General features: G+C 41.5%; 1 protein-coding gene across 3 annotated transcripts; it reads left to right on the top strand.

Annotated features, from left to right (window-relative positions):
• Positions 1 to 4,588: 4,588 nt before the first annotated feature.
• On the top strand, positions 4,589 to 23,963 carry FBXO25 (F-box protein 25). Of its 3 annotated transcripts, none has more exons than XM_081189185.1 (11): positions 4,589 to 4,740; positions 7,434 to 7,576; positions 12,232 to 12,332; positions 13,431 to 13,480; positions 14,005 to 14,097; positions 15,513 to 15,606; positions 16,027 to 16,211; positions 18,588 to 18,770; positions 19,288 to 19,431; positions 21,228 to 21,254; positions 22,828 to 23,963. In XM_081189185.1, the coding sequence occupies exons 2-11, from the start codon at positions 7,440 to 7,442 to the stop codon at positions 22,915 to 22,917; spliced, it is 1,104 nt and encodes a 367-aa protein (XP_081045311.1). In that variant the 5' UTR covers positions 4,589 to 4,740; positions 7,434 to 7,439; the 3' UTR covers positions 22,918 to 23,963. The 3 variants fall into 3 exon arrangements, with proteins under 3 accessions (XP_081045311.1, XP_081045310.1, XP_081045312.1); XM_081189184.1 differs by lacking the exon at positions 4,589 to 4,740 and adding an exon at positions 5,678 to 5,968; XM_081189186.1 differs by lacking the exons at positions 4,589 to 4,740; positions 21,228 to 21,254 and adding an exon at positions 5,681 to 5,968.
• Positions 23,964 to 25,404: the final 1,441 nt, after the last annotated feature.

Raw genomic sequence — 25,404 nt, 5'->3', positions numbered from 1 at the left:
GCCTCTAAACTATGATGATTCATGGACCTTAAGGTCCTCTGCAGGGCATACCAGGAGAGGTGGTCCCATCATTTTATTACAGTCAGTGACCAGTATCAAGGGCTGCTTTAGCAACATCAAGTGACTTCCCATGGTGCGCAAGGCTGGGCAGTGTATGAGGTTCTAGGTTGTCCAAGCAACAATCCCCTGCTCATGCTTTTGTTGGTGTGGTCTAAAAGAAAGCAGAACAATATGCTTGGCACCAGTTTGGGTGCACGAGTTACTGGAAGGAGGCATACAGGACACCATCCAACCATCTTAGGGACTCCAGTCTGGTTGCCTGTAGGCTTTACTTCTTAGTCTTTTCTTCTCCCAAAGATATCCCACAAGGCAGCAGAGGTTTAGGATCAGAGTTTTCCTTCTCTTAGATGGGCTACCTCCCAGGTTGGTGAGCCCTCACTTCTCTCTACAGCACGTGCAGAACCCGCCTTCTTGACCATTGGACCCACTATTAGTTTCACCCACTTAATCCACCAGAGCCTGTCTTCACATGCAGGGGAAGTCCATAACTTGCTGAGGGTTTGAGACCCATTGGCTACCCACACCTGGTTTAGCCAGTCAGTTGAAGCCATTATTCCTGGGGTGTGGCTGCTGACACATGCTGACAGCTTCTAGGAGTCACAGTTGAGAGCTGAGTCCAGGGTGGGGACCAAACGTGGGCAACTACCCCAAAAGGAGCACAATGTGTTCCCGACCAAAAGTACTGCCCCTCCCCTAATGCCTATAAAACAAGGAAACAGACAAACCAATCCAGTCAGGCATATAAAAACTAACATATAGTATCCTGCACAATGCTTAAGCAGGTACTATTCCCTTTCTATATGGGACACGGGTGGCACTGTGGTTTAAACCACAGAGCCTAGGGCTTGCTGATCAGAAGGTCAGCAGTTTGAATCCCCGTGACAGGGTGAGCTCCCGTTGTTCAGTCCCAGCTCCTGCCCACCTAGCAGTTTGAAAGCACGCCAAGTGCAAGTAGATAAATAGGTACCGCTCCAGCGGGAAGGTAAACAGCGCTTCCATGCGCTGCTGTGCTGGACCCGGGGGGGGGGTTACCGAGAGGCATGGTCAGAGTCCGGTCCTGGGTTGAGGGTCTGGAGACTGTCCACCAAGGGCGAAGCGGGGTCCAAAGCAAGAAGCCGGGCGTGGTCAGAAACTCCAGAAGAACAGGTCTGGGTGCTGGGAGAAACAGGTTTCCAACATCGTTGCTCCCGCAACCTGGGACTGGGCTAACTGGCCTTTATCTCCTCTGAGGCCAGGGGCGGTCCCGGCCCACAGGTGACCCGCCTCTCCTGGCCTTAAGGCGAGCACTCCTCCTGAGAGAACTTAGTTCCCTCCGCCTCTCTGCCCTGAGCCTCTGCAGCGCAGGAGAAGCTGGAGGGTTACTGGACCCAGGGGCAGCTTCACCTTCCCCTGACAGGGCTGGGAGAGGCGCACCTGCAGGCAATGGGTCCTCAATCACCTCCGGAGCCAGAGTGGATACATCTGGTGTCTGCTCCTGAGGACCTGGCACAGGTGCAGGCCCTTCGGATTCAAGCCCCTGCCCCAGCTCAGCCGGCCCTGGAGGCGGGGACTCCTGTGCAGGCTGGGACTCCTCAGATTCAGCTTCTTAATCAGATACCCAGGCCATCACAGCTGCTCTGGTTCGCCAGAAGTGGCTTAGTCATGCTGGCCACATGACCCGGAAGCTGTCTGTGGACAAACGCCAGGTCCCTTGGCCAATAAAGCAAGATGAGCGCCACAACCCCAGAGTCGTCCGCAACTGGACCTAATGGTCAGGGTTACCTTTACCTTTTTATTCCCTTTCTATAGCTGCTTCTACTACAATAAGGAAGGCACCTGTTTTTTTTCCAATTCCCGTCTATCTTCTTCAATTCTCTGTGTCATATCCCTGACTATTCCACAAGATCCTCAAACCCACAGGAGCAGTTTTTTTGGGAGGCATGGGGGCAGGGCTGCTGTAAGTAGGGTCAAGTGTCCTGCCAGTTGCTGGTGGGGGTACAAAGCTGCATTAGATACATACAATACACACCAAACACTAAAGAGGTCTGATGCATATTTCATTGGTATTTGAATTAATTCAGATTAATTCAAGAAAGGAGCCATTGGTTTCTAATTTGGCATTAGCTATTCTGTCCCATTTCTGCTCATTCATATGACATCTTTCCAAGGTGCAAATAAAAAAAAAGTAATTGTGAAGAGAATAGAAAATTTCCTGTGCGATTGTCTGTTTAATTTTTAACTTTCTGTTTAATGTCTCTGACTAAAGGTTTATTGCTTGTTGTGTACACAGTCAAGTACCTTGTGCCATGTACCAGCTGAAGGCCTTGAGGATGACGTATGGCAAAGGTTGAGAAACTCAAACATCAGGAAAGAGATGTCATATAACAAATGCAAAGGGAACTGATGTGCGCGTGTGCCTTGCTCTGATTTATTTTGCCATTTATGGAAATGTATAAAAGCTGTAAGAACCCTTTTCTGGAGACAGTTTTCTTCAGCCTTACTCTAGTGGTGCTGTCCTGCTGCAGCAGTAAATAAAGGGCTGCCTTGCTTAATATCCCTGGCCTTGTCTATAGTTTAAACTGATCCCTGGAGTGGACATTCATTGACATGATGAATCTTTCGATCAATATGTAATTGGAGCATCCTTCTAAAGCCAAAGAATTAATCTGATGGGAGAGGTTAACAGTGATAATTAATGCCTAGTGTCAGTGAATACATTTTATAAAGTCGGAGATTTAAATACACGACAGAAAGAAGACATTCAAGTTCATTTATAAATCATGTTGTCCTCTGGGCAAATTTCTCTGCCAAAACAAAGGTTCTCTGGGACAGAATGGAATGCATGGGGATTAACAGGAAGCAAATCCTGATATCACACCTATTTGGAAGTAAGCTTCCCTGAATCTTCCAAGGAAATCATATACTTCCAAGTAAAATGAGTTTAGAATTGTGAGTTAAATTATTGCCTAACAGCATAATCCCAGCCATGCGTACACAGAAGTCCTCTTGAATTCAATGGGGCTTACTCCCATGTAAGTGTATATGATAAGGATGAGGAAGCTGAGTCCCTTCAGAAGTTGTTGGACTCCAAGCACCATCAACCCCAGCCAGCACCACCAATGGTTAGGGATGAAGAACTGCAGCCTTAACCAAGGGACAGCTTGAAAGTTCCCTTGAATTCCAATCCAAGCATATGTGTAATATGTGTTTATAGGAATCAAGGTAGTGCCCTCTTCTCACACTGCTTCTTGTGTTTATACAGGTGGGCAGGCTTGGTGATATATGATGCTGCAAAATTAGGCCTATATCCTAATAAACTGCTGACCAAATACAAAGTGGATCTGACTACACTTTGCCAGGATATCAGCGTTGCCAATGTTTCTACCTCCCTAGAGGCCCTGTACTCTTAATTGCAGCATGACTGTCAATGAGGCTCACTTTCCTATTGTCACACCTCAATATGAGAAATGCTATAGCTCCTGAATCCCTGCCTGCTATGTAGTTTTTAATGAGAGGGGCTGGCGCTGTGCTGTTTTTCTTGTGACTGTATGTTTTTAATAGATTTCTTTTATTTATTTATTAAATTTGTGAGTTGCCTTGTCTTGGCAAGGGCAACCCAAAGTGACTTACAAACAAACAAACAAACAAACAAAAGCTCTCACATAGATACACACACACCTGCACCCCCTATCAAGTAAAAAAAAAAATACTCAACTAAAACTTGGTTCTGCCCCCCCCCCGACACAATACAAATCTTAATACCGACATAGACCAACTTTTAAAATCTAAAAAGTGCTTTAGAAAGCTAAAAGGTATTAAAACACAAGGTGAATATAAAAGTCTGTAAGAATTTAAAAGCATCTAAAAGAATCCAAAAGAAGGGCCAGGAACACTGGGCGGGTGTGGAAGAGCACAAAAGGTTGATATATAAAGACTTTAACTATCGTTTACAGAGCACTCTGATATGTTCATTAAAACTGGTATGTGTGTGTATGTCTACATATACATATATTCTATTAATGTTTAATTGCTTTTTAATGCTTGTTTTCTCTATCTTTATGTTTTATCCGCAAGCCGCCTTCAGTCCCTGTCCGGGGGAAAGTGGGAATGTAAGTAAATATACAACAAGAAGAAGAAAAAGATGCAAATTGAAAGGTTACAGTGAAACACCCGTAAGATTGCGAAATTTAGCACACACACAACCCTCTGGAATTTGCTGGTGCAAATGTTCTGCGGAGCTCCATCCTACTACGCGCTATTTCCACGGGACTTTGTTCCTAAAGCGGGTTCTATGAATTGCAATCCGATGCAAAGCAGCGACGCCGCTCCGAGCCGGTTCAGCACAACTCGCGTCTCTCGCTTCTCAGAGTTCTCCTAGCTCCGCCCAGGGGGCGGTGGGAGGAGCGTGCCCCCGCCCCCACCCCGCCTCCTTCTCCCAGCCTCCTCCTCCTGACCAAAACATTGACACGTGCTCCGGTCCCTCCTCGTCACGTGACATGTGTGGGAGGTGGAACCTGGGACGTCACAACGCCCCGAGCAGCCAACCGGCGGCCGGGATGCCGGGTGGCAACAAGCGCCGCTCAGGAGGGCCAATGGGGGGAAAGCGAAGAAAGGGGGGGGGGCGGAGAAAGCGAAGTTCCTTGTTGTCGTCGACGTCTCGGTCAATAGAGACAGTATCAGCCTTGGCTGGGAGCGATTGTGGTGAGGAGGCCGGGAAGGCGAGGGGGGGCGGGGCGGGGGGGGAGGTTGTGTGGGAGACGTTGGAGGGGGAGGGGAGGCGGCCGTTGGAAGGCCAACGGTCAAAGGAGGGTCCCCTCAGGGGAGAAAGGGGCAGGCAGCGGGGAGGTTGTGTCTGGCAGGGGCTGCCAAGAGGGTGTGTGTGTTGCTTTTAGCATCTTCATTATTTTGGACAAGAGCCCTTCCAATGGGTGGGGGGCTTCAGTTTGTTCCTCTCCCCCCCCCCCAGGTTTTACACAAATCCTCTGGTCTCTTATAAAAAAAAAACCCTGCCTCTAAGTGGCCCCCAAACTCCCTTGCCTGTAGTATAGCCCCCTCCCACAAAATGAATGTGGTGCCCCCTCAAAAGTTATTGGGAAGGGTACATATCTCATAGCAGTGGGGGGGGGTGTTGGTTTCCCCCCCTACAGTTCTGTCCTTAGGTGTGGTTTTCTACTCTGTGTATATGTATATATTATACACAGAATATTTTATATTATATTATATGTGTGTGCGTGTGTATAAAGTAAAGGTAAAGGGACCCCTGACCATTCGGTCCAGTCGTGACCGACTCTGGGGTTGCGGCGCTCATCTCGCTTTATTGGCCGAGGGAGCCGGCGTACAGCTTCCGGGTCATGTGGCCAGCATGACTAAGCCGCTTCTGGTGAACCAGAGTAGCGCACGGAAACGCTGTTTACCTTCCTGCTGGAGCGGTACCTATTTATCTACTTGCACTTTGACGTGCTTTTGAACTGCTAGGTTGGCAGGAGCAGGGACTGAGCAACGGGAGCTCACCCCGTCACGGGGATTCAAACCGTCGACCTTCTGATCAGCAAGTCCTAGGCTCTGGTTTGCCAGAAGCGGCTTAGTCATGCTGGCCACATGACCAGGAAGCTGTATGCCGTATGTGTGTGTGTATAGCCAGGAGTAGAGGTCATTGAAACTTTATTTATTTAAGAACATTTCTAAACAGATTTATGTTTTTAAAATCCTCCAAGCGATGCGCACCGTGCTCAGTATAAAAATATCAATTAAAACAGAAATATAACCTAAGAACAATATAAAATCAAGTGAAACAGATTCAGAGCATTCATAGGAATAATGATATCCAGGCTTATGGTTCATAAAAGGCCTGGTAAAATAAATATGTACATTAAAAGCCTGGAGCAGGTGTTTGGGAACAAGTGATGTTGATCACCCTTCTTTCATGAAGGTGAGTAAGAGGGGAGAAAGTAGGTCCCAGTGTTGGGAGTCCAGGGCCTACTAGTCACAAATGTTGATAACTAAATGTAGGAGATTCTAATGGACTTCTGTGTTAAGGTCCCTTCTTTAACCAAAGTGCTATTTTCATTTACTTCAGTTTTAGAAGACAAACAAAAACAACCCATCATATCTTAAATAAGTTAAACTCATTTCAAATACTACGTTTTAAAGGCATAGAAATAACGCTTTTGCCAAATCTCAGCAAACTCTGTCTGTTAGTTCTATCTATATAATTTTTTATTGACTCTGTCAAAGACACAAGCCTGGTATTGGGCCACAGAGACTGCTGTTCTTGGTCAAGAGTTGTGGCCAGAGTTGGATAGCAGGTGATAGGAGTGTGGACTGTCAGAATTTTGTTTGCATCTTTGCTTGTTGCCAGGAGAAGGGAGTAGCTATAAAGAATATGAGATGGAATGAAGTGGTGTGAGTCTAAAAATCTATTTTGGCATCCACTGAGGTTATAGAAGTGTGGAAAACACAGTTGTGGTGAGCAAAACTAAGGGCAAGGTGGTTGCTTGTGTAACTAAAACGTTGAATTTTATTTCTATATCTTATGAAATGTGTGTTGTGTAAAATAGCACCGGCCTGAATATTCTGCTGTTCAGTGCCATTGAATCTATGTATTAATATCACTAAATTACTTAGCATGATGGAAGAAAGACATTATATATGTGTATGGGGTTAGTCAGAATAAATATTTTGCAACACTTATTTTGTTGGTAAGTATTACAAAATATTCTGATCATTAATCCACTGACTTAGATGGCTATAAAACCTATTTAGGAGATTTCATGGGGGATAAGACTCTCCATGGCTACTAGTTATTATGACTATTTGCAGGAGTTTTGATGTTCAAAGAAAAGTGAGGTGGTGGAAATGGAATGTCAGAGTGATGGACATGGTGGGGTACAACATATAGTAGATAGCATTCTTAGGATTGATGAATCCACTTTAACCATATGCAGCCATTCCTGAAACAGCCTATTATTTGTTTGTTTTATTTTATTTAATGAAATTTATATTCTGTTTTATTTAGCAAAACCTTATTACAAGGTGACTATGAGTAAAATGTTAAGTGAAATTACTTTGACATAACAATATTGTGTGTTTAGCATATTGTGCCATTTAGATCAGTGCTGGTAAAAGTGTGCACTAGATCAGGCATGGCCTCTGTTCCTTTCATGCTACCTTCCATCTTCTTGCAATGAAATGTTTAGCGTAATACTGTACACAAGGAGGCATGCTCTGACCAAATTGGTTAATAGCCATTTATATTCTCACCTTCATGGCTATTTCTTTTATTTTGTTGCCATGTTTTGCCACAATGTTTCTCTTGATGTTAATTTCTAAATATCATCCTGCTGACATAACAACAACATTGTTAAAAGTTGCATTGATTATTTGTTGCCTTTAAGGAAACCATGCCTTTTCTGGGCCAGGATTGGCGATCTCCAGGGTGGAGATGGATGAAGACAGAAGATGGTTGGAAGCGATGTGAGCCCTGCAGCTCAGAACTTGAAGATGAAAACAATCAGCTTAACAACATCAGTCATAATGTGTAAGAGAAGAAAAAGAAGGGGCCCCTTCTCATTAGCTTAATACTGCTATACATCAATGCCTATTTTTCTCTAGGTGGGCATGTATCTCAGAGATGAAACCGTCTGTTTATTTGCTGATCTTAATCATGGCAGGAACCTTTTCCTCAAATTCATGTAGTGATTTGATGCTCAAGTTACAGGTACAGTCAGGAACAGTAGTCACGCAGGGGCAGTTTCTGATGCCCTCTTTATGTAAAGTGTTGCATAGCTGGCACTTAGATTTAAAAACAACAACAACACATGACCATTACTGCCACCAGGATACAAAACAAATAGCATTGTTTTGTTCAAGGAACGGGAGGTAAGAGAAGCGTGTAGAGACAATTTATTCTGTCCACTTAAAGCCCAGAAAGTTGAAATGCAGTAGTTTATGGAATTAGAAACTAAGCATAGTTTTAAGGATTTGGGATGAAAATCATTTTAGAAGTAAAGCTGTTGCTTTTGGACTTCAAACCTTAGGACTGTAGGCAGTATAATTTTTTTCCACGTAAAACATTTGTCAGCATTGTTAAATCGCTTGGACTTTGCATCTAGCTACAAAGAGTGTTAGGTGTCTTACCTGTTACTGACTTAAAATAATTTGCTATTGGATTTTGCATTGGGTTATGTGGGATTTTGTGGGATGACACAAGTAACAGCTCTGTGAATATTGCAAAATAATATCCTGTTCTTTTCCCTATGCAGTAGGGATAGGGTGTGGTGGTACATGCACTGATTATTCTGTGGAGAAGGGACACCACCTTTTATTTAAGAGCAGGGTAACTAAAAGCTGTTTTTTAGTTATTTAAAATAATATGGCTTTCAGAAGAAATGTAACAACCTAATTATTTGATGCAGTGTTGTCATGGAGACTTGCCTGTTTTAAATATAAGGTGGGCTATTAGATCCATTTTGGTAAAACTAGGTCATTGTTGTGAAAAGCTTGAAATTACAGGCTTGGAGGGACTTGCTATGTGATCTTCACTACAAGGGCATGAAGGATGCATATGTTTGAAAACCTAAGCACCTGTTTTGCTGGTGGCAACAAACAGGCCAATCAAGCCTTCTTTCTAGGGGGGAAAAATCAGGAAGTGTGTATATTAGGATAGCTTTTATATTGTGTGGCATGCAGACATTCGATGATCTAAATAAGCACATCATGCGTTCACATAAACCACATAGATAACAGTCCCAGACAATTCTAATGGTAAAGTGGTATTCATAATAAAATGGTAGTTCTAATCACGGGCTGGTATTTTGTCTTGCCCCTTAGTTTGTGTTGTTATTTCCCCAAACTGGCAAAAGATAAGCCCTTATATTTGTTTTGTGTCAGCAGTGTGCCAGGTGTTGCTCAGACCTAGACCTATATAAGAGATTGTGCTCCTACACTGAAACAGTTCCTTGCCTGGATGACTTGCAATGAAACAACTTTTGAACAGGCATACTGCTCACAGCTTCCAGCTGTGGCGACATGACTTGTGTAAGGCAAGCAGGGTAGAATTGAATGGCTCTGCCTCAGTTGTCTTAGAAAATCAAGGAAATTTGACTTTGATACAAGTTTTTGCCAGTGCAAGGCTGTGTTAAACTTCTTCAAATGTGGATTGTAGGCTGTTGCTTAATTCAGGTTTCTATTGGACAACTTCTAGCTGGAAAAAAATTGCACAGAATATACAAATTTAGAAATATTTTCCATAACCTAAGTGGAGATGCATCTCACCATCACTGGAAAGTATGTGGGAATCAGGTGGCCTATGTGGCTTCAGGGTCTCCTGTCCAGTACCACTGACTATTGGTAGCCAGTTTCAAGGACCATAATCCCCCTTCTGATGATTCAGTCTCTCAAATAGAGGTCTCCTTTAAATTGAGCTCTGTTCTCTGACAGCTCATCAAATAGTGGCTAGTCCACTGTAAAGAAAGACCCATGCCCAACTAGAAGAGACTTCAGAAATTATTCAATACTATGCTAGATCTCTGATTCATTTGGAAAGTTGGTGAGATGCTTTGTTAAATTCTTGATGTGCAATAACATTTTAATATTTGCTGTTTAATCCTCCAGATTAGTGTGTGATTTTCCTCCTTCTCTCCCCTCCCCCCCCCAAAAAAAAATCTTTATTTTTCTTGTCTTGGTGATTTACAACATCCAGGCTATATTGTGGGTGCTTTTTAAAACTCTGAATTGACAGTGATAAGTACCTTCATTTGACAAACTCAGCTGTTTTAATAAAAGTGAACACTGGTGAGTGGGGGAAAATGCATGTATACAATTTTCCTGTCAGAATAAAGATGGGAAGATAAAAGTAATTTTACTTTCCTTTTGTACACTTTGTGCTGTAAAGCTTCAGCAGTTTTGCTTATCTGTGTGAGGCTAACTTCTTTGCAAAGGAAACAATCTCAGGTTATCAGTGTTTTGGAAAACTGAGTGCTTTGTCTTTTGTTGATATAACTAGTGCATCTTTCAGTTTTCTGTGTGAAAATAAAAAGCTTTAATTTACAAGTTGTTGTAAACCTTCTAAATAGCTTTCCACATCAAACTCATTTTTAGCAATTTTATTTTCTATATGCTAGGTTCTTTTTAAACTTGCAAAAAGATTGTCAATAAACTGAGCCTCTAGGACATTATGATGGGGTTGCCATCTCTTTCAGAGGACTTGACATATTGCAGGTAGTGTAATGCTAACCCCTGATTTTGAGTGCTGAAGAGGCTTAGCATGGTATGGGTATGTCCTTGAAGCCCTCCTGCAAAATACTGATCATCTGGACAGAACCCTTTCGTAGCTTGCAAAAAACGAACATATTGCATATGAGGGTTTTTTGGGTGGTGGGTGATTTTTAAAGTTGTGATCACTGGAACTGGATCAGTCTGAGTAGTGTAGAATTTATAAGAATATCTAGAGGATTTATAATAATATAACAACACTATTAAAATAATTCAAAACAATTCACAACAGAAAAATATGAATTATTTTAGCATTATTTACCACAGATATTTTCTGTGTTTTGCATATGTGAATGATAAATGAAATTGCTTTCTCGGTAATTGATTCACAAGGCTACGTAAAAGCAGTTTGTAAATAAACACATGCATTTGTTTCTTTGTGAGTCAACAAGCATGTGGACAGGGGTGATTTAGCAGACCTGTACTTAGACTTTCAATGTTTTTAAACCAAGTCCCTCACCCAAGACTCCATGATAGTATCCTATTATGGGATAAGACGGTGGGTCCTCATTTGGAATAGTAATTGGTTAAAGCACTGGTCTTCATGGCCTGATCCAAGGTGGGTCGCAACAGGAGCACTACCACCATGCAAATAGAAGGTAAAAGGTTAGGAAAAGGGTCTCACAATGCATGTTTGGATTAAAAGTGGGCCCTGAGTCTGAAAAGGTTGAAGACTACTGGGTTAAAGAACAGGAAGCAGAGTAGGAACCTACAGGCGGATTTCACAATTGCGGCATGTTAATTGGTAGGGTTCTCCAGGATCTGTATTGAGATGGGTGCTTTCTAACTTGTTCATTTAAAAAAAAATTATTTGCATTTTCAAAACAGGAACAGAGAGCATATTTAACCCCCTCCTTCCCCTCTCCCTGTCCCACTAACAACCATACTAAATACAGCATATGTGCATATACCATATGACTGTCCTTCCACACTTTTCCTGGTTCCTTTTGCTTTTCTACTACTGCACGTGATCCACCTCTTTTTAATCCAATTTGTTAGAAGAGGGGTTATTGTATGATGGAAAAATAATAATAATTGGAGACTTGAATGAGGTAGTATTCCCAGAATATGATAGATAAAATCAAATGATAAGGTCCAATGAAGGGAAGGAATATGGAGCTAATCGATCTATGGAGATTTAAACACCTAACAGAATGTGACTGTACTTTCCATTGAAGATATCAAAATAGTTCCAATAGATTAGACATGGCGTGGGCCTTCAAAGACACTCTTCTAATGTTTATTTTTTATTTTTTGGTAGAAAGACGATTCTTGTTCATTTGGGGCATTTTTCCTACGATTACCCATCTTTCCTCTATTTTAATCTCTACTAATATTATACTGCCTAACGTGTTCATTTTTATTTTTCTGGAGTTGGTGTGAGGTGGTCCAGTTTTCAGATGACATGTAATTATTTACAATGGCAGATTTCAGTAGAGAATAAGGCTCTGAATGGTACCTGCAGAGGCAGCATGATTCTCTGCACCAGTTCCTTGGGAACAGAAATGAGGCAAGGGTATTTTGCTCATGTCTTGTTTGCAGGATTCCCATATGGCGTCATCTTGGCAATGGTGAAAACAGACTGCTGGTCTAGGTGTTTGAAGCAACGGTGTGATTTTACATGTTTGATTGAAAATAAAGGCCCATTATGTTCAATGGGGCTTATGCTCAGATAAGTGTACATAAACCCTTAGGCTGAAATCACAAACACTTACTTGAGAGTAAGCACAACTCAATATGGTGGGATTTACCTTCAAGTATACATGCATAGGATTGAGTTGTTGCACTGGTAAAACCAACAGCCATCAAAACAACATGAAACTCTGAAATGCAAATGACTCATTCCTACCTTCACATACTGTGGTTTGTTCAATTGTATCTGAGGGATTGGTTCTTTAAATAGATTTTTTTCCCTTTCAGCATCTTAGATAATGATGAAGAAATATACTGTGCTGATGACTGTGAATTTGCAAGCAAGAAAAGGAAAAAGGATCATTTTAGGAACAATGCAAAATCTCAGTGTAAGACTAAACTATTTTTTAGTTCTGAGAATAGTTGACAGTGTAAGTTTGCTTTCCAGCGTATTTCAGCAGAACCTATACATAATGCAAATACTTATGTATTTGAGAATGCTAGAGTAGCTAAGAATTATTTCAGTGGAAACAAATGACATGTGTAACATGCTAATCATCTGCGCACACTCCATGTAAAAATGGTAAGGGAAAGCAATGAAAAAATAATCTTGGTTGAGGGTTTTGTTCTTAACATAATAATAGGGAGGCTTACTTTTACCAACAGTGAACTTTAGTAAACTAGCATCTGTGCAATTTTGATTGTGGGTGTATGTAGCCTGCTGGTGGGAGGTAAAATCAAGAGCTCATTTTAAATATTTCTAAAATGTACCCAGGACTTACAGAAATTTACTTGAAAATGTGCTTCCCTTAAATCAGATAGATTTTGGTTTATTTCTTGCATGATTCTTTGCATCACAGTGGCTTTCATGATTCTTCCAAGCAATCCTTCACATAACTGTGTCTGATGGGATTGTTCATTAATGTGGTGTTGGCCATGCTTATCCCACAGAATTGCTGAGATTGGATGTTTTTACTTCCATTCTTGATTAACTACAGTGCTGTGTCTGAGCCCTAAATTGTGGCTAATCTTAACTACACTTAGAGAAAATGAACTAGCATCAAAAATTTGGTTTGAAATGGACTTGTTTCTGCTAACTAGGGTGAAGTCTATATTACATGACAAACTGCAGGTAGTCAGAAGTGGAAGCTTCCAAACTCCTCTGTAGCTGCACTGGAAGAGGAGGTAGAAAGATCACTGACTTGTCTTTGTAACTCTAAACCATGGCTTTAGGCAGGGATACACACAGAGAAATCTGCTTTCATATGCATAGTGCCACAGGTGGACAGGACAGTAGTTTTGGTTTTTAAAAAATTGGTGGAAAACCTTTCCCTCACATATTATTAAAGATTGTTAGAACCTTTTTGCAAAAGAATTTGCCTATGATTGCCTACTAGTTTTTGATGGGGATTCTTTGTCTTCTTTACTCGTAAATCAATACATCTGCAGCAGAATATTAAAAAAGGTGTTCCTTATCTTGCTTCCAGGCTTCTATCGTGAAAAATGGATATATGTTCATAAAGAAAGTACTAAAGAAGTAAGTGGTAGGCATGATTTATGTGCTTTTGGTAATTATCCATTTAATTAATCCACACACGCTAATGTATTTATTAGCTAGCTGCACACTTATTTATTTAGCTAGTCTGTTGGGGGAGAGTCAGCATCAGATAGCAGTTGCATAGGGAAGAGTAATTCAGATTTCAAGGCTTCAGTGTTGTGGGGTTTTCCTCATACCTTCCATATGCTAGCTTGAACATACTAAAGCACAATACTACTGCATAATACTTTCCATATGTAGACAGATGGAGAGAATGGCCACTGGTGAATGTATGAGGTAGCATGAACAACGGCTCCCAAAGCAGCAACTTATTTCTTTCCTTCTACTTTCCAGCCCATATGTCATGAGTATTGGGGAAATGGGTAGCTAGGTGACTGTGGGACATTAGCAGCTATGTGATTTGTGTGGGTGGTACATTCCAGGCTTGCACATTTATCCTCTCCGGGAAGGCTTCTTTTGTGACTCTAACATGTTTCTCCCCCTCCCCCATTTTTCTTTTCAAGAGACATGGCTATTGCACGCTGGGAGAAGCTTTTAATCGCTTAGATTTTTCAAGTGCAATTCAGGACATCAGAAGGTTCAATTACGTGGTAAAAGTAAGATGCTCTTGTACTATGTAGTTCTGTGATTGAATTTAACTTACTGTAGTATATATATATTCTCTGTATATATATATTATCTCTATATTCAGAAGGTTGCTAACGTTAAGAAAGTTCATCTTAAACTAGAGCCAAAGAATTGCCTCCATTTCTCAGATTAAAAACTGACATTGGGTTTTATTGTAAAGTGACAATGTCTCAAGCAATCAGAAAAGAGTTCTCCAGGGGTCCTTTGTGTGATATCTCTGAGAGTCTTACCATGATGCTCTTTGTGGTTCTGAACTATTATAGACCAGTACCAAAGGACTACTTGGCTGTACCTGTGTTCCCTACAAGGACTTTAGACTTGTTTCTACAGTGACACCCCCCATGTGTCACCTGGCAAGCTACATTTAGAAAATGAAAATTTCAGAATCGGTTGTACACAAATCTTTGAGCCTGCCTAAAGCATCTCTTTGGATACTGGACTTTATTTTACTCATTTCCATTCTGTAAACTGATGTATTAAACAGCTTTGGTTAGGAGTCTGCATTTTAGTTCATGCTGTTTTACTATAATTTATCTGCCACTTTCTGCCAACAAACAAAATGAGCCTTCAAGTGACCAAATGTGATCTTATTTTTTTGTTTAGTGTTTATTCATGTTCCCAAAGACACGGGGGTGGTGGTGGTCAGATTTCTCTGTCAAAGGTGACTCCTGGGAGTAGCTTTGTTTTGAATGTAGCTCACATTTGTAGGCTAATGCAGACATACTGCTGCTAAGGATCAACTATACTATGTTGTGAACCACCATCTGATCCTGGAATGAAGGGTGGTATACAAATTTAATAATAATAATTTGCTCAACCATAGCTAAGCCAAATAGAGAGGTTGTACATTCCTCCACTCAACCAGCTCCCTTCTAGAGCTTGACCACAAGCCAACTATTATATTGGCGGCGGCAGTAATCACAGTTAGGGCTAAGAAGACATTGGCACAACACAGACTCTGAACTTCATGCTTAAATGTGAACGTTGCCTGAGAAAGTGTGTTTATGTGTGTTTATCTTAAACATATACTATGAGAAGCCTAGAAAGAGTAATAAAAAGCCCCATTGAACACAGTGATACCTCACTTATGAGTAAACATGCTGTCACATCTGCACAGGACTGATCTTGCTGCCACCCTGCCCCATGCAGGTAAGCCACAGTGACACAAATATCATGAGGGCAGCTCATCTGCCTGCCCACCTGATTGCTATTTCCCTGCCCCAAGGAGCTAACAAACTAAAACTTGACATGGGAGAAATGGAGTAAGGGAAGGGACTCTACCCCTTCCTCCCCCACCTATGCTGTATGTTGAGGAATCTAAAGAACATAACTAATTGTGGCTTATTTGTTACACATCTTCTAATACACAATTATTATCTTTTAGCTTTTGCAATTAATAGCAAAATCCCAGTTAACTTCATTGAGCGGTGCAGCTCAAAAGAACTATTTCAATATCTTGGACAAAATTGTTCGCAAAGGTAAGGACACAAATTTCCATAGCTGCAAATGACACTTTGGCATTTTGATCAATTGCTGTTTAGGTTTTAAGAAAGCACTTGCCTAGTAGCCATGGATAACAAGAAACTGCATGGAGGTCAGTGAGTGGGATTGTTGGAGAAGGAAAGCATTTGCATGCTCCTCTCCAAGAGCTCCCACATCTAGTTGGTCCAGCTAAGCTATAGTTCAGCTTGCCATGTTGTGTGAACAAGGCCATCATGCTGGAAACCCCAGATCCTTGGTCCTGCCATATGCATTTATTTGCTGGGGCAGCCATTCTTGGCTGTTACCTTTAAGATTATAAAACGACAATGGATCAGCTTTTCAGCTCTTTAAAATAAATGTAAAGTGTATTAGGAAAGCAAGGATTCTCATGTGTGTTTCTAAATTCCCACTTGAAGTTCTGGAGGACCAATACAACCCACGTCTAATCAAAGACCTTCTTCAGGAGCTGAGTTCTGCGCTGTGCATATTAATACGGGGCGTGGGGAAATCGGTGCTAGTAGGAAACATCAATATTTGGATTTGCCGGTTGGAAACCATCCTTCTGTGGCAGCAGCAGCTCAATAATCTTCAAATACCCAAGGTATACCCAGCTTTTATGGCTCTGTTAAATGTGATGTTTGAGCTGTGAAATCCTTTTATCTGTCGGTGTCACCAGGGTGTCATCTGTCTGCCTCTCTCTGTCCTCCCCCTCCTCTCTGATACGGAATTATAAACAGGCATAAAGCAGTTTTTTTTTTTAAAAAAATCAACATTTGTTGAGTAGAGCGGACACCAAGATAATTAAACTGTGATGGTGAAATAGGCAATGTTTTGTTTTCAGTGCTTTATTTCAAGACATCATCCTGTACCAAGTTGCTTCCAAAAAAGTACTGGGTATCTGCTGATCATAGCTGTCAAGTGTCCCTTATTTGAAGGGGCAGTCCCTTATTCCAGCGCCATGTCCCGCTGCTGTCCCTTATTGATGGATGTCCCTTAAATGATGTCCCTTAAATTTCAAAGGAAGCAGCTCCTCTCCCTCCCTCCCTGCCGGCCAGGGAGGAGGGAGGCTCCAACTGTGTTGCTTGGCTGTGTTGCTCACCCAATAAGAAGTCTTAAGAATGACCTGGGGGGTGGAGCTTGCATGCCTTGTGTGTGGCTAGTTAATGCCAGCTGAGGGGGTTTTTGAATGCTGGACGCCATTTTGTTGCACGTGCTGCTGCAAACTTTGCAGTGCAAAGCCAGGCCGGGGAGCCATCTTAAGTTGAGGCTGCATAGGCCTTGTGGTGCATGTGATTCAGATTCTATTCAGTTGAACCTCTGGTTACAAAGTTGGTTGGACAGTGTTATCGGAGCTACCAGCATGAGTTTGACCAGACTGCAGGAGGACAGGAAGACTGGAGTGCCTGGAACAGGTGAGGCTGCAGGTCCCTTATTTTGGCTGCTGGTCCCTTATTTTCAAGGCTGCTGGTCCCTTATTTTCAAATCTGTAAGTTGACAGCTATGCTGCTGATATTTAAGCCTTCAAAAATGTACTGTGGCTGTATGAAAATATTTACAGTGGTGCCCCGCAAGACGAACGCCTCGCGAGATGAAAAACTCGCAAAACGAAAGGTTTTTTCGTTTTCGAGTTGCCTCGCAAGACGAATTTCCCTATGGGCTTGCTTCGCAAAACAAAGCTTGTCCCGCAAGCTCCGGGGACAGCGGGTCTTCCCCGCTGTCCCCGGACCTCTTTTGAAGCAAGGGGCGGTGTGGAGAAGCAATCTTCTCCCCGCAGCCCCAGGTCCGGGGACAGCGGGAAGCGCAGCGCTTCTTCCCTGCTGTCCCCGGACCTCTTTTGAAGCAAGGGGCGGCGGGGAGAAGCGATATTCTCCCCGCAGCCCCTTGCTTCAAAAGAGGGGACAGAGCGGCGCTTCCCCTCTGTCCCAGGACGGTCTCCATAGGAACACATTGATTGATTTTCAATGCATTTCTGTGGGAAACCGTGCTTCGCAAGACGAAAAACTCGCAAGAAGAAAAAACTTGCGGAACGAATTAATTTCGTCTTGCTAGGCACCACTGTATTTGGTCCTCTAACGGTATATTTTATAGGTTTAGTCAGAACCATTAAAAATGCATTAATAGTTGGCATTTAGGACCAGCCCCAAAGACACTTAACTACCTGAAGCAAATTGCAAGATGGTGCCCCTTCCCCGTTCTGCATACAGACTGGCAGACAGGGACAGGACAGCATCCTCCACAACATCTGGATGCAGCAGATGTTGCAGGACAAGCCACACCACTTTGGATCCAGGCAAATGGGTCCAAAATTGGGGACCACTTTCACAACTGTTGCCTTTTTCTTTTCACAATAAAGTGTATACTCAACAAGTTTTATGATGAATTACAGTGCAATCCTAGCCATATCTACTGAGAAGCAAGTCCCACTGAGTTTGATGGGGCTTGTTTCCAGGTATGTGGCATTAGGGGTCTCGGGTGGTGTAGAGCCTCTTGGGCTTGCTGATCAGAAGGTCAGCAGTTTGAATCCGCATGACACGGTGAGCACCCGTTGCTCTGTCCCAGCTTCTGCCAGCCTAGCAGTTTGAAAGCATACCAGTGCAAGTAGATAAATAGATATTGCTGAGACAAGAAGACAAATGACGTTTCCGTGCACTCTGGCACTCGTCACGGTGTCCCATTGCACCAGAAGTGTTTTAGTCATGCTGGCCGCATGACCCGGAAAGCTGTGGGCAAGCGCCTGCTCCCTTGGCCTGAAAGCGAGATGAGCGCAGGACACCATAGTTGCCTTTGACTGGACTTAACCGTCCAGGGGTCATTTACCTTACCTTACCTTTTTGTGGCATTAGGATTGCAACCTTCAGATGAATTTAGCTGTTTAGATTTGAGTGTTTGGGGGGAGAAAACAAACACACCTAAGGCTGCTCAAATTGAAATAGTGAGTTTACTTTTGAACTTATAACCAACTGTTGTTGTTTTTCAGCAAGTCACCAATGGACTTACACTCTGCGATCTCCCTTTACATATGCTGAACAACATCTTGTATAGATTCTCAGACTGCTGGGACATTATCACTTTGGGCCAAGTGTCTCCCACATTGTATATGCTCAGTGAAGACAGGCAGTTATGGAAAAAGCTTTGCCTGTACCATTTCGCTGAAAAACAGGTTAGAGGAACTTTGTTATTTTAGGGTTGAGAGAGGCTGTGTATACCAACAGAAAACACATTGGAGTGTTCTCATGTGTTCATTATAAGTAAATGTATTTGGAAATCAATCCCATTGGTTTCAGTGGAACTGCTTCCAATTAAGAGTGCATATGAGTGTAAATGCATGGCACAGTCTGATGTTTACTGCTCAGTAAATCTTCCTGAATTTGGACCTGCTCTGTAATAAGCATGCATAGTCCTACAACTAGCTTTGATCACATCAAATATGTAGAGTATAACCATTTGTAAATAATAACCTAATATTTTTTTAGCACAGGGACTATACCCTCCAGCCCTCCAGAATGGGCAATGGTCAAAAATGATGGGAAATAGGGGTCAACATCTGCACAGTCTCTTAAAATATTTCACATCTGACTTTCCATTACTTTTCATAGCTAAATAGTTTTTTTAAAAAATCTGAGCCAGATGCTGGTTAAAACAGCACAATAGCCTTCAAATGTTACCGTTCTCTTCAGTTCTATAGGCACCCTATTCTGTCAGAAAAAGGTCATATTGACTGGAAGCTGATGTTCTTTGCACTTCAGAAATGTTACCCTATAAAGGAACAATATGGAGATACCTTGCATTTCTGTCGCCATTGCAGTATTCTCTTCTGGAAGGTAAGAAATGAAATACCTAGAATATTAGGTTGGAAACTATTCAGTAACTGAGGAAACAATCAGAGGGAGGAGTAGTCTTATATATAGAGTTTCCGTTTCACAAACTAGAATAGTCTGCTGGTCTGAAATATGAATAGCTTTCAAAACAAATTCAGAATGTAAAAGTTCAGCTTTGTACTATGTTTAACAATTAAATATTTGGGGAATTTATTTTTAGAGCACATCAGGGGCCTGCCAAACACAACACTGAAAGCAACTTAAATATTTGCAAATGGAAGCTTCCACTTCCTGAGCCTGTGCGTAATAACCAAAAGGGGGATTACAGTGGGGGAACTTGACTTATAGATAGGTCTGAAAAACTTAGTCGTTCCTTAGCTCTTGTTATGCTGCCTGCTCCTGTGTTTTCCTTTTTAATGATTTGTGGTCTAAAAAGACAAATGGGCATTTGCAAAAAGTTTCCTTTCCAAGTTGCCTGGTTGTGATTCTTTCTTGTCAGATATAGAGATGGGGGGAGAGATTTTAATTCAGTTTGAAGGGAAATCTGTTTAATGTTATGAAACAATACACAAACAAAAATGTAGCTATTTTCCAAATTCATACTTTTCTGAATTTTGCAATGCAGTTCTCCAGCCAAGTAATTCATACAAAAAATGCATAGAAATGCATATATTAGTGAAAATAACAGACAAAAAATACAGTAGAACAGGAAAAATTTCTTTGCAAAAAATATGTATATTAGGAGAAAATAGCACTAAAATGCAGGTGGATTGTCAAGAGAAGTTTTTAAAGAGAAAAATCACAACCTGATATGAAGAACGTAAGACTGGAAAAACGAGAAACAAAAATTGACTTTTGCCTATCCTTATTCAGAGGTATCAAATAGCAAAATAGCAATTTTACAAACTCTTAGTTGTACAAGCTTCAGGACCATGTAGATTTCTCCAGCGTGAGTTTCCCTTTAATCATTACATTAGACGCTCACAAAAGCTGTACGTTCAACGTACTCCAGTATCCCACTTACTAGCACATCTAGCAGCAACAGAAGTTGCTCCAAAGAATGTATTTACATGTGGCATATTGCAGCTTTTGCTTGAATCATGTTTGCAGTAAGAGCATGTGCTAGAATCTTATGTCTATCTGCATAGGCACTTATTGGACTTTTAACACATATAATACAATACAAGCTCAGAGGTAGTTGAAGAACCTCATGTGGAAATGTGGTAATAACGAAACTCTGAAAAGGGTAAAGATATGAGAGGCGAAGTATTCAATATAATTCATTCGCAGTCGCTGATGTTTAATTCTCATAGTGTTCTAAGGTACTTGCAATGAGATCTCATGTCTGCTTTCTTGGACTCAAGCTCTGTTGCTTTAGCAGAACATGCTTCCAGGTACTGCTTTGAGGATATGATGTCCCCCTACGGGCATCTTATGAGAAAATCTTTGGTGTTTGAGATAATGAAGGTGGCCGAATTCTTTAAATATCTGCTGGGGTCAGAGAGGCAAAGTAAATTTTCCCTTTTTGTTTCCTGATCAAGGACTTTAATTATCACAGACATACAGTGCAAGAAATTTCTTTCACATGATTGATGCCAATTCCTGACCTTTTTTTTTCATTTCTTATAAGCAGGATAACTTTTCTAACCAGTAAAATTGTCTAGATAGGAATGCCCTGCAGAAAGCTGTTGTATATCATGTACTGAACTCTGCTGCTTGTCATTCTATCCAATAAAATCTTCCTCTCTTTTGCGTCTCTGCCCCTCTACCTGTTTCTTCCTTCATGACTTCCTCAAAAGGACTACCACCTTGCTTTGTTACTCAAGGTACTTTATGTGTATTTCATCCTGCCTTTCCTCTGTATCCATGTTACATAGCTGAAGCAAATAAGATCCTTGTTACTGTAATGTCACAGCCCTGAACATGTTGTTCTCTCACTTAATTGAGATTTCTAGAATTCTTTTCTTGGCTATAAAATGCTGCTTTTTAAATCTTACATAAAAAAGATTCAGTGTCTGATGTAATCAAATGAAGTTTCCAATGAACTCCTCTCTTAAACTTTGTCACAGGAATGTAGCTAATTCTCCTGAGAAGTTGTATTATGTTTAAAGGCTGTGTTTTTTAGGTTGCTAATGACCAGGAATGCTTTTATTTATTTAGGCTGCAATCCTATATATTGCACTTATCCAGGAGAAAGAAAGACCCATTGAACTCATTCAGGCTTACATTTAAATAGGCATGGAAAAATTTGCATGGTTTCATTTTTATTTACAAGGTTTATAGCCATGCGCATTTACAGTGGTACCTCCTGTTGTGCACAGGATCTGTTCCGGAGCTCTGGTCAGATCCCAAGGTGTGTGTATCCGGAGGGGCCGCTTCTGCGCATGCGTGTGGCACATAGAGCGCTTTTGCGCATGCACGCACAGCAAAACCTGGAAAAACACTTCCGGGTTTGCTGCACATGCATCCTGAAGGATACATAACCGGAGGTGAACGTAAGTAGAGGTACCACTGTACTATACAACAGAAAGGGAATGTGCAAACAATACATGAAGAAGAAGAAATGTTCGGCATAAGTAGTAAGAGGACGTATAAGCATTACATTGTAACACCTTATCAAACTTTTACTGGAATCCCTTTTATTTGTTCTGCATCTGTCTTAAAACAGATTGCTGCACAAAAGGGCTAATCTTGATGACCACCATCACCACCACAGGTCTCCTGCAGCTCAGCCTACACTGTCAAAGCCACTGTGTGTTTCAGATGAAGAACAGGGTGTATTGCACTCCAGCAAGCAAGCTGTAGAGCAAGTACATTGCCTATACTTGCACCCTTTTCCTCATCATGATACTTCAGTAAGCAAGGATGCATGATTCTTTACACTGCCTGCCTAAAGAAAAATGTGTACTGTATAATGCACAAGTGCATTTTAGGAAGACCATGCACAAGTACACTTTAGGATGACCACAGTTCAGTGGAAGAGCTCGTGCTTTGCATGTAAATGTCCCAAAGGTTCAAGACCCTGCAGATCTGCTGGTCAATGTAGTCAATACAATACTAGACAGACCTAAAGGGTCTGACTCTGTAAGAGGCAGCTTACTATGTCCTTACAGTCACAAAAGCACTTCCTTCATGAGCAACTATGGGATTGGTCACTGGGTACAACTGGAGCTCCCAAGAGGCTCCAGGCCTTGCCTCATATGTGATTTAAAGATAGAAGCAGGAGACCTTGAACAAGATACGCATCTTTCTCTCAAAACGGCACTGCTGTTGCAATATTTTGATATCTATAAATAGTAGCAGCTACTATGTATAAACTGTTGGCTTTGGATACTGCTTCACAACCAGTAATTGCCTGCCTATGCAAAGAGAGAATAACTGTGCCCTTCATTTTTTTAGGATACAGGACATCCCTGCACAGCCAATGATCCCAACAGCTGCTTCATGCCAGTTTCTCCTCAGCACTTCATAGACCTCTTCAAATTTTAAGTGCAATCCATTAATTCTTGGTGATTTCTTCATACATATTTTTGTACAGTCATGCAGTATATGTGTAATGTTTTTTGTGCAATATTTCCCAGAATGTGCTTTGTAGTTATAAAGGGATGTCATAGGGTCAAAAGGAGAGAATACTGACCAGAGCATCATGTAAGATGTTCAGTTTGCAGCAGGCAAACTGAAGGAATATTTCATTTTGCAAGGGAAGATGTACCGTGGAAGCCGGAGAAGGTGTCTACAAAAGGAGTCATTGGAGTTTTAGTCAAATTTTGGAACTGTTAATACATTGATGATTTACAACATTTTTGTTACGGCTATAGTGATTTTTAGTTGATAACTGTAGGCAGTTTCCTTTTTGGTGACCAAAAACAACCTGCTTATTTGATCTTTGTCTTCATCCCCTTCACATCCTATTTCAGTTGTGCACAATTTGCACATCCTATAAATGTTAGGAGATTCTCTGTAGGCTTCTTTGTACATACCATGTCAGCTATTGAGTACTGCACATCAGTAAAAAACATAGTTTTGTGTACCTGTTGTGCATCCTCTTGTGAAAGAAGCCAACTCCATTTTGTAAATACATTATGCAGAATATTTATTTTTCTTAAAATATATTTTATTAATTATGTCAAACCTAATTGTGTCCTAAATAATGTGAGCTGCTGATTGCTGGCTCCTGCAGTGCGATGAAGTTTTCTGATGGTAGTCCCATCCTTTTATATGGTGGTGGTTTCTCGTAACAAGTACAGCAATGCTACGTGGTACTGCTGTGGAAACTATTGGCTAACTCCAGAGGAAGTGAAAATAGCCTAATAATGGCTGGCACTCTCTTGGATGCTACTCCCCCACCCCACCTTGATATGTAATAGTGTAGTTCAGAAAGGGCAAATTTAAAACAACTTGCAGCGTGTTCTGAAAATCTTGAAACAATCATTCCAATATAATGTATACATGTGAGTACAGGCCTTACATTGCATACCACAGTGTGTTTTGAACCTAGTTTTGTACACAAATAAATCATGTTTTTTGCCTATTAATTCTTGTCTGGAATTCTTTTTCTTGGCACCCAGTGCTTCTTGATATTTGATTTGATTGAGATCAATGTGATTTTCTTCAAGCATGAATGCTTAAAAATGCATCTGTCATCCTATTGGCTTATTGTGGCTATTGGATCTACAGGAAAGTGACTGAGTTGGCCATGTGATAACAATCCTCTGCATCTTGATAATTGCATGTCACATTCACTTGTGAGATGTCGGTATTATCCCCATATGAGGAGTGGAAGGAGAGTGGCTTCCCTAAGAGCTCAAACAAGTCTTTGGCTTTTTAATAGCCAAAAGAGAAGTGGTTTTAGAACGGAGAAGCAGCAGGCAGGGGAAGATTTAACCTATCCAACACCAAAACCCTGGCTGCTTCTCTAGTTTCCCCATTTTTTCACAATAATCTTTTCTTAAAGTATTTGGATGCTTGCTATATGCATTTGTGTAGTTAGACCCTATGAGTGCCCCCTAATAGCTATCTCTTCTCACTAATACTAGCATACAACTAGGGCTGACATATGTCTTGATTTTCCAGGACATGTCCTGGAATTCGCCTCTGAAAATGGCGTCCTGGATTATTTTTCAGAAGTGGGGCAAATGTCCTGGAAAACTGGCAACAGGGGTTAAACCATGCCAAAAATCTCTTTAAAAGCTCCAGAGCTCAAAAATACACCAAACCTAATACAACAATTTTTCTTGATGAATAAAGGATGAAAGAAGGGGATTGACTGCCCATTAGCCCCCTCTGTCTGGCTCATTCCAGTTTCCAAGCAACTACAGTCATACTTGGCTATAGCAACGTGGAAGCAGGACTGTATGGTTGAGGGAACAGATGGTGGAAACAAGTATATATTAACCCAGGCCTTTGGGCATCTAGCATTCTGTTGTGTGACCTACCAGTGTCTAAAGATGAGAGGGAACTACTTGTACTGTGAACCTGTTGCTTATCTCCAACATAAATGCTGCTTGCCTGATTTATGAGTTATTTTATTATTCCTGCAAGATACCTGGATTCAGGCTTTGTTTGCCCTCAGAAGGGAAAACATACCAAAGTTGGGGTGCTGCTGAGAATAAAAATAGCAACCTTCAGTTATGCCTGGAAGGTGGTGTTAGGGCTTATCTTCTGAAATGTTGTCATCTGTCCTCGGTGCTAATGGTCTTCCTATCCCTGGAGGCCACAAAGGGTGCTGCTGCCTTGGATTGTGTTTGAGTTCAATTAGATTGTATTTTGGAGCAATCAGTTTCTAATGTCCTGGCCACAGTTATATGTATGTCTCCATCTTGTGAACTGCAAACAGAAGCCTGTAGGGAATACTGGGAAGTGCTTGAAGCAGAGACAATAAAGAAACGAAGCACAGCTTGAGTTTCCCGTGTGACAGAAAAGTGATGACAGCAATTGCCTAAGCAATTTTACCATGTGTGGATTTAACTTTCCCTT

Source organism: Podarcis bocagei, assembly GCF_964188305.1.
Source record: "Podarcis bocagei genome assembly, chromosome: 3".
Classification (NCBI taxonomy): domain Eukaryota; kingdom Metazoa; phylum Chordata; class Lepidosauria; order Squamata; family Lacertidae; genus Podarcis; species Podarcis bocagei.
This window is presented reverse-complemented; position numbering and strand designations above follow the sequence as displayed.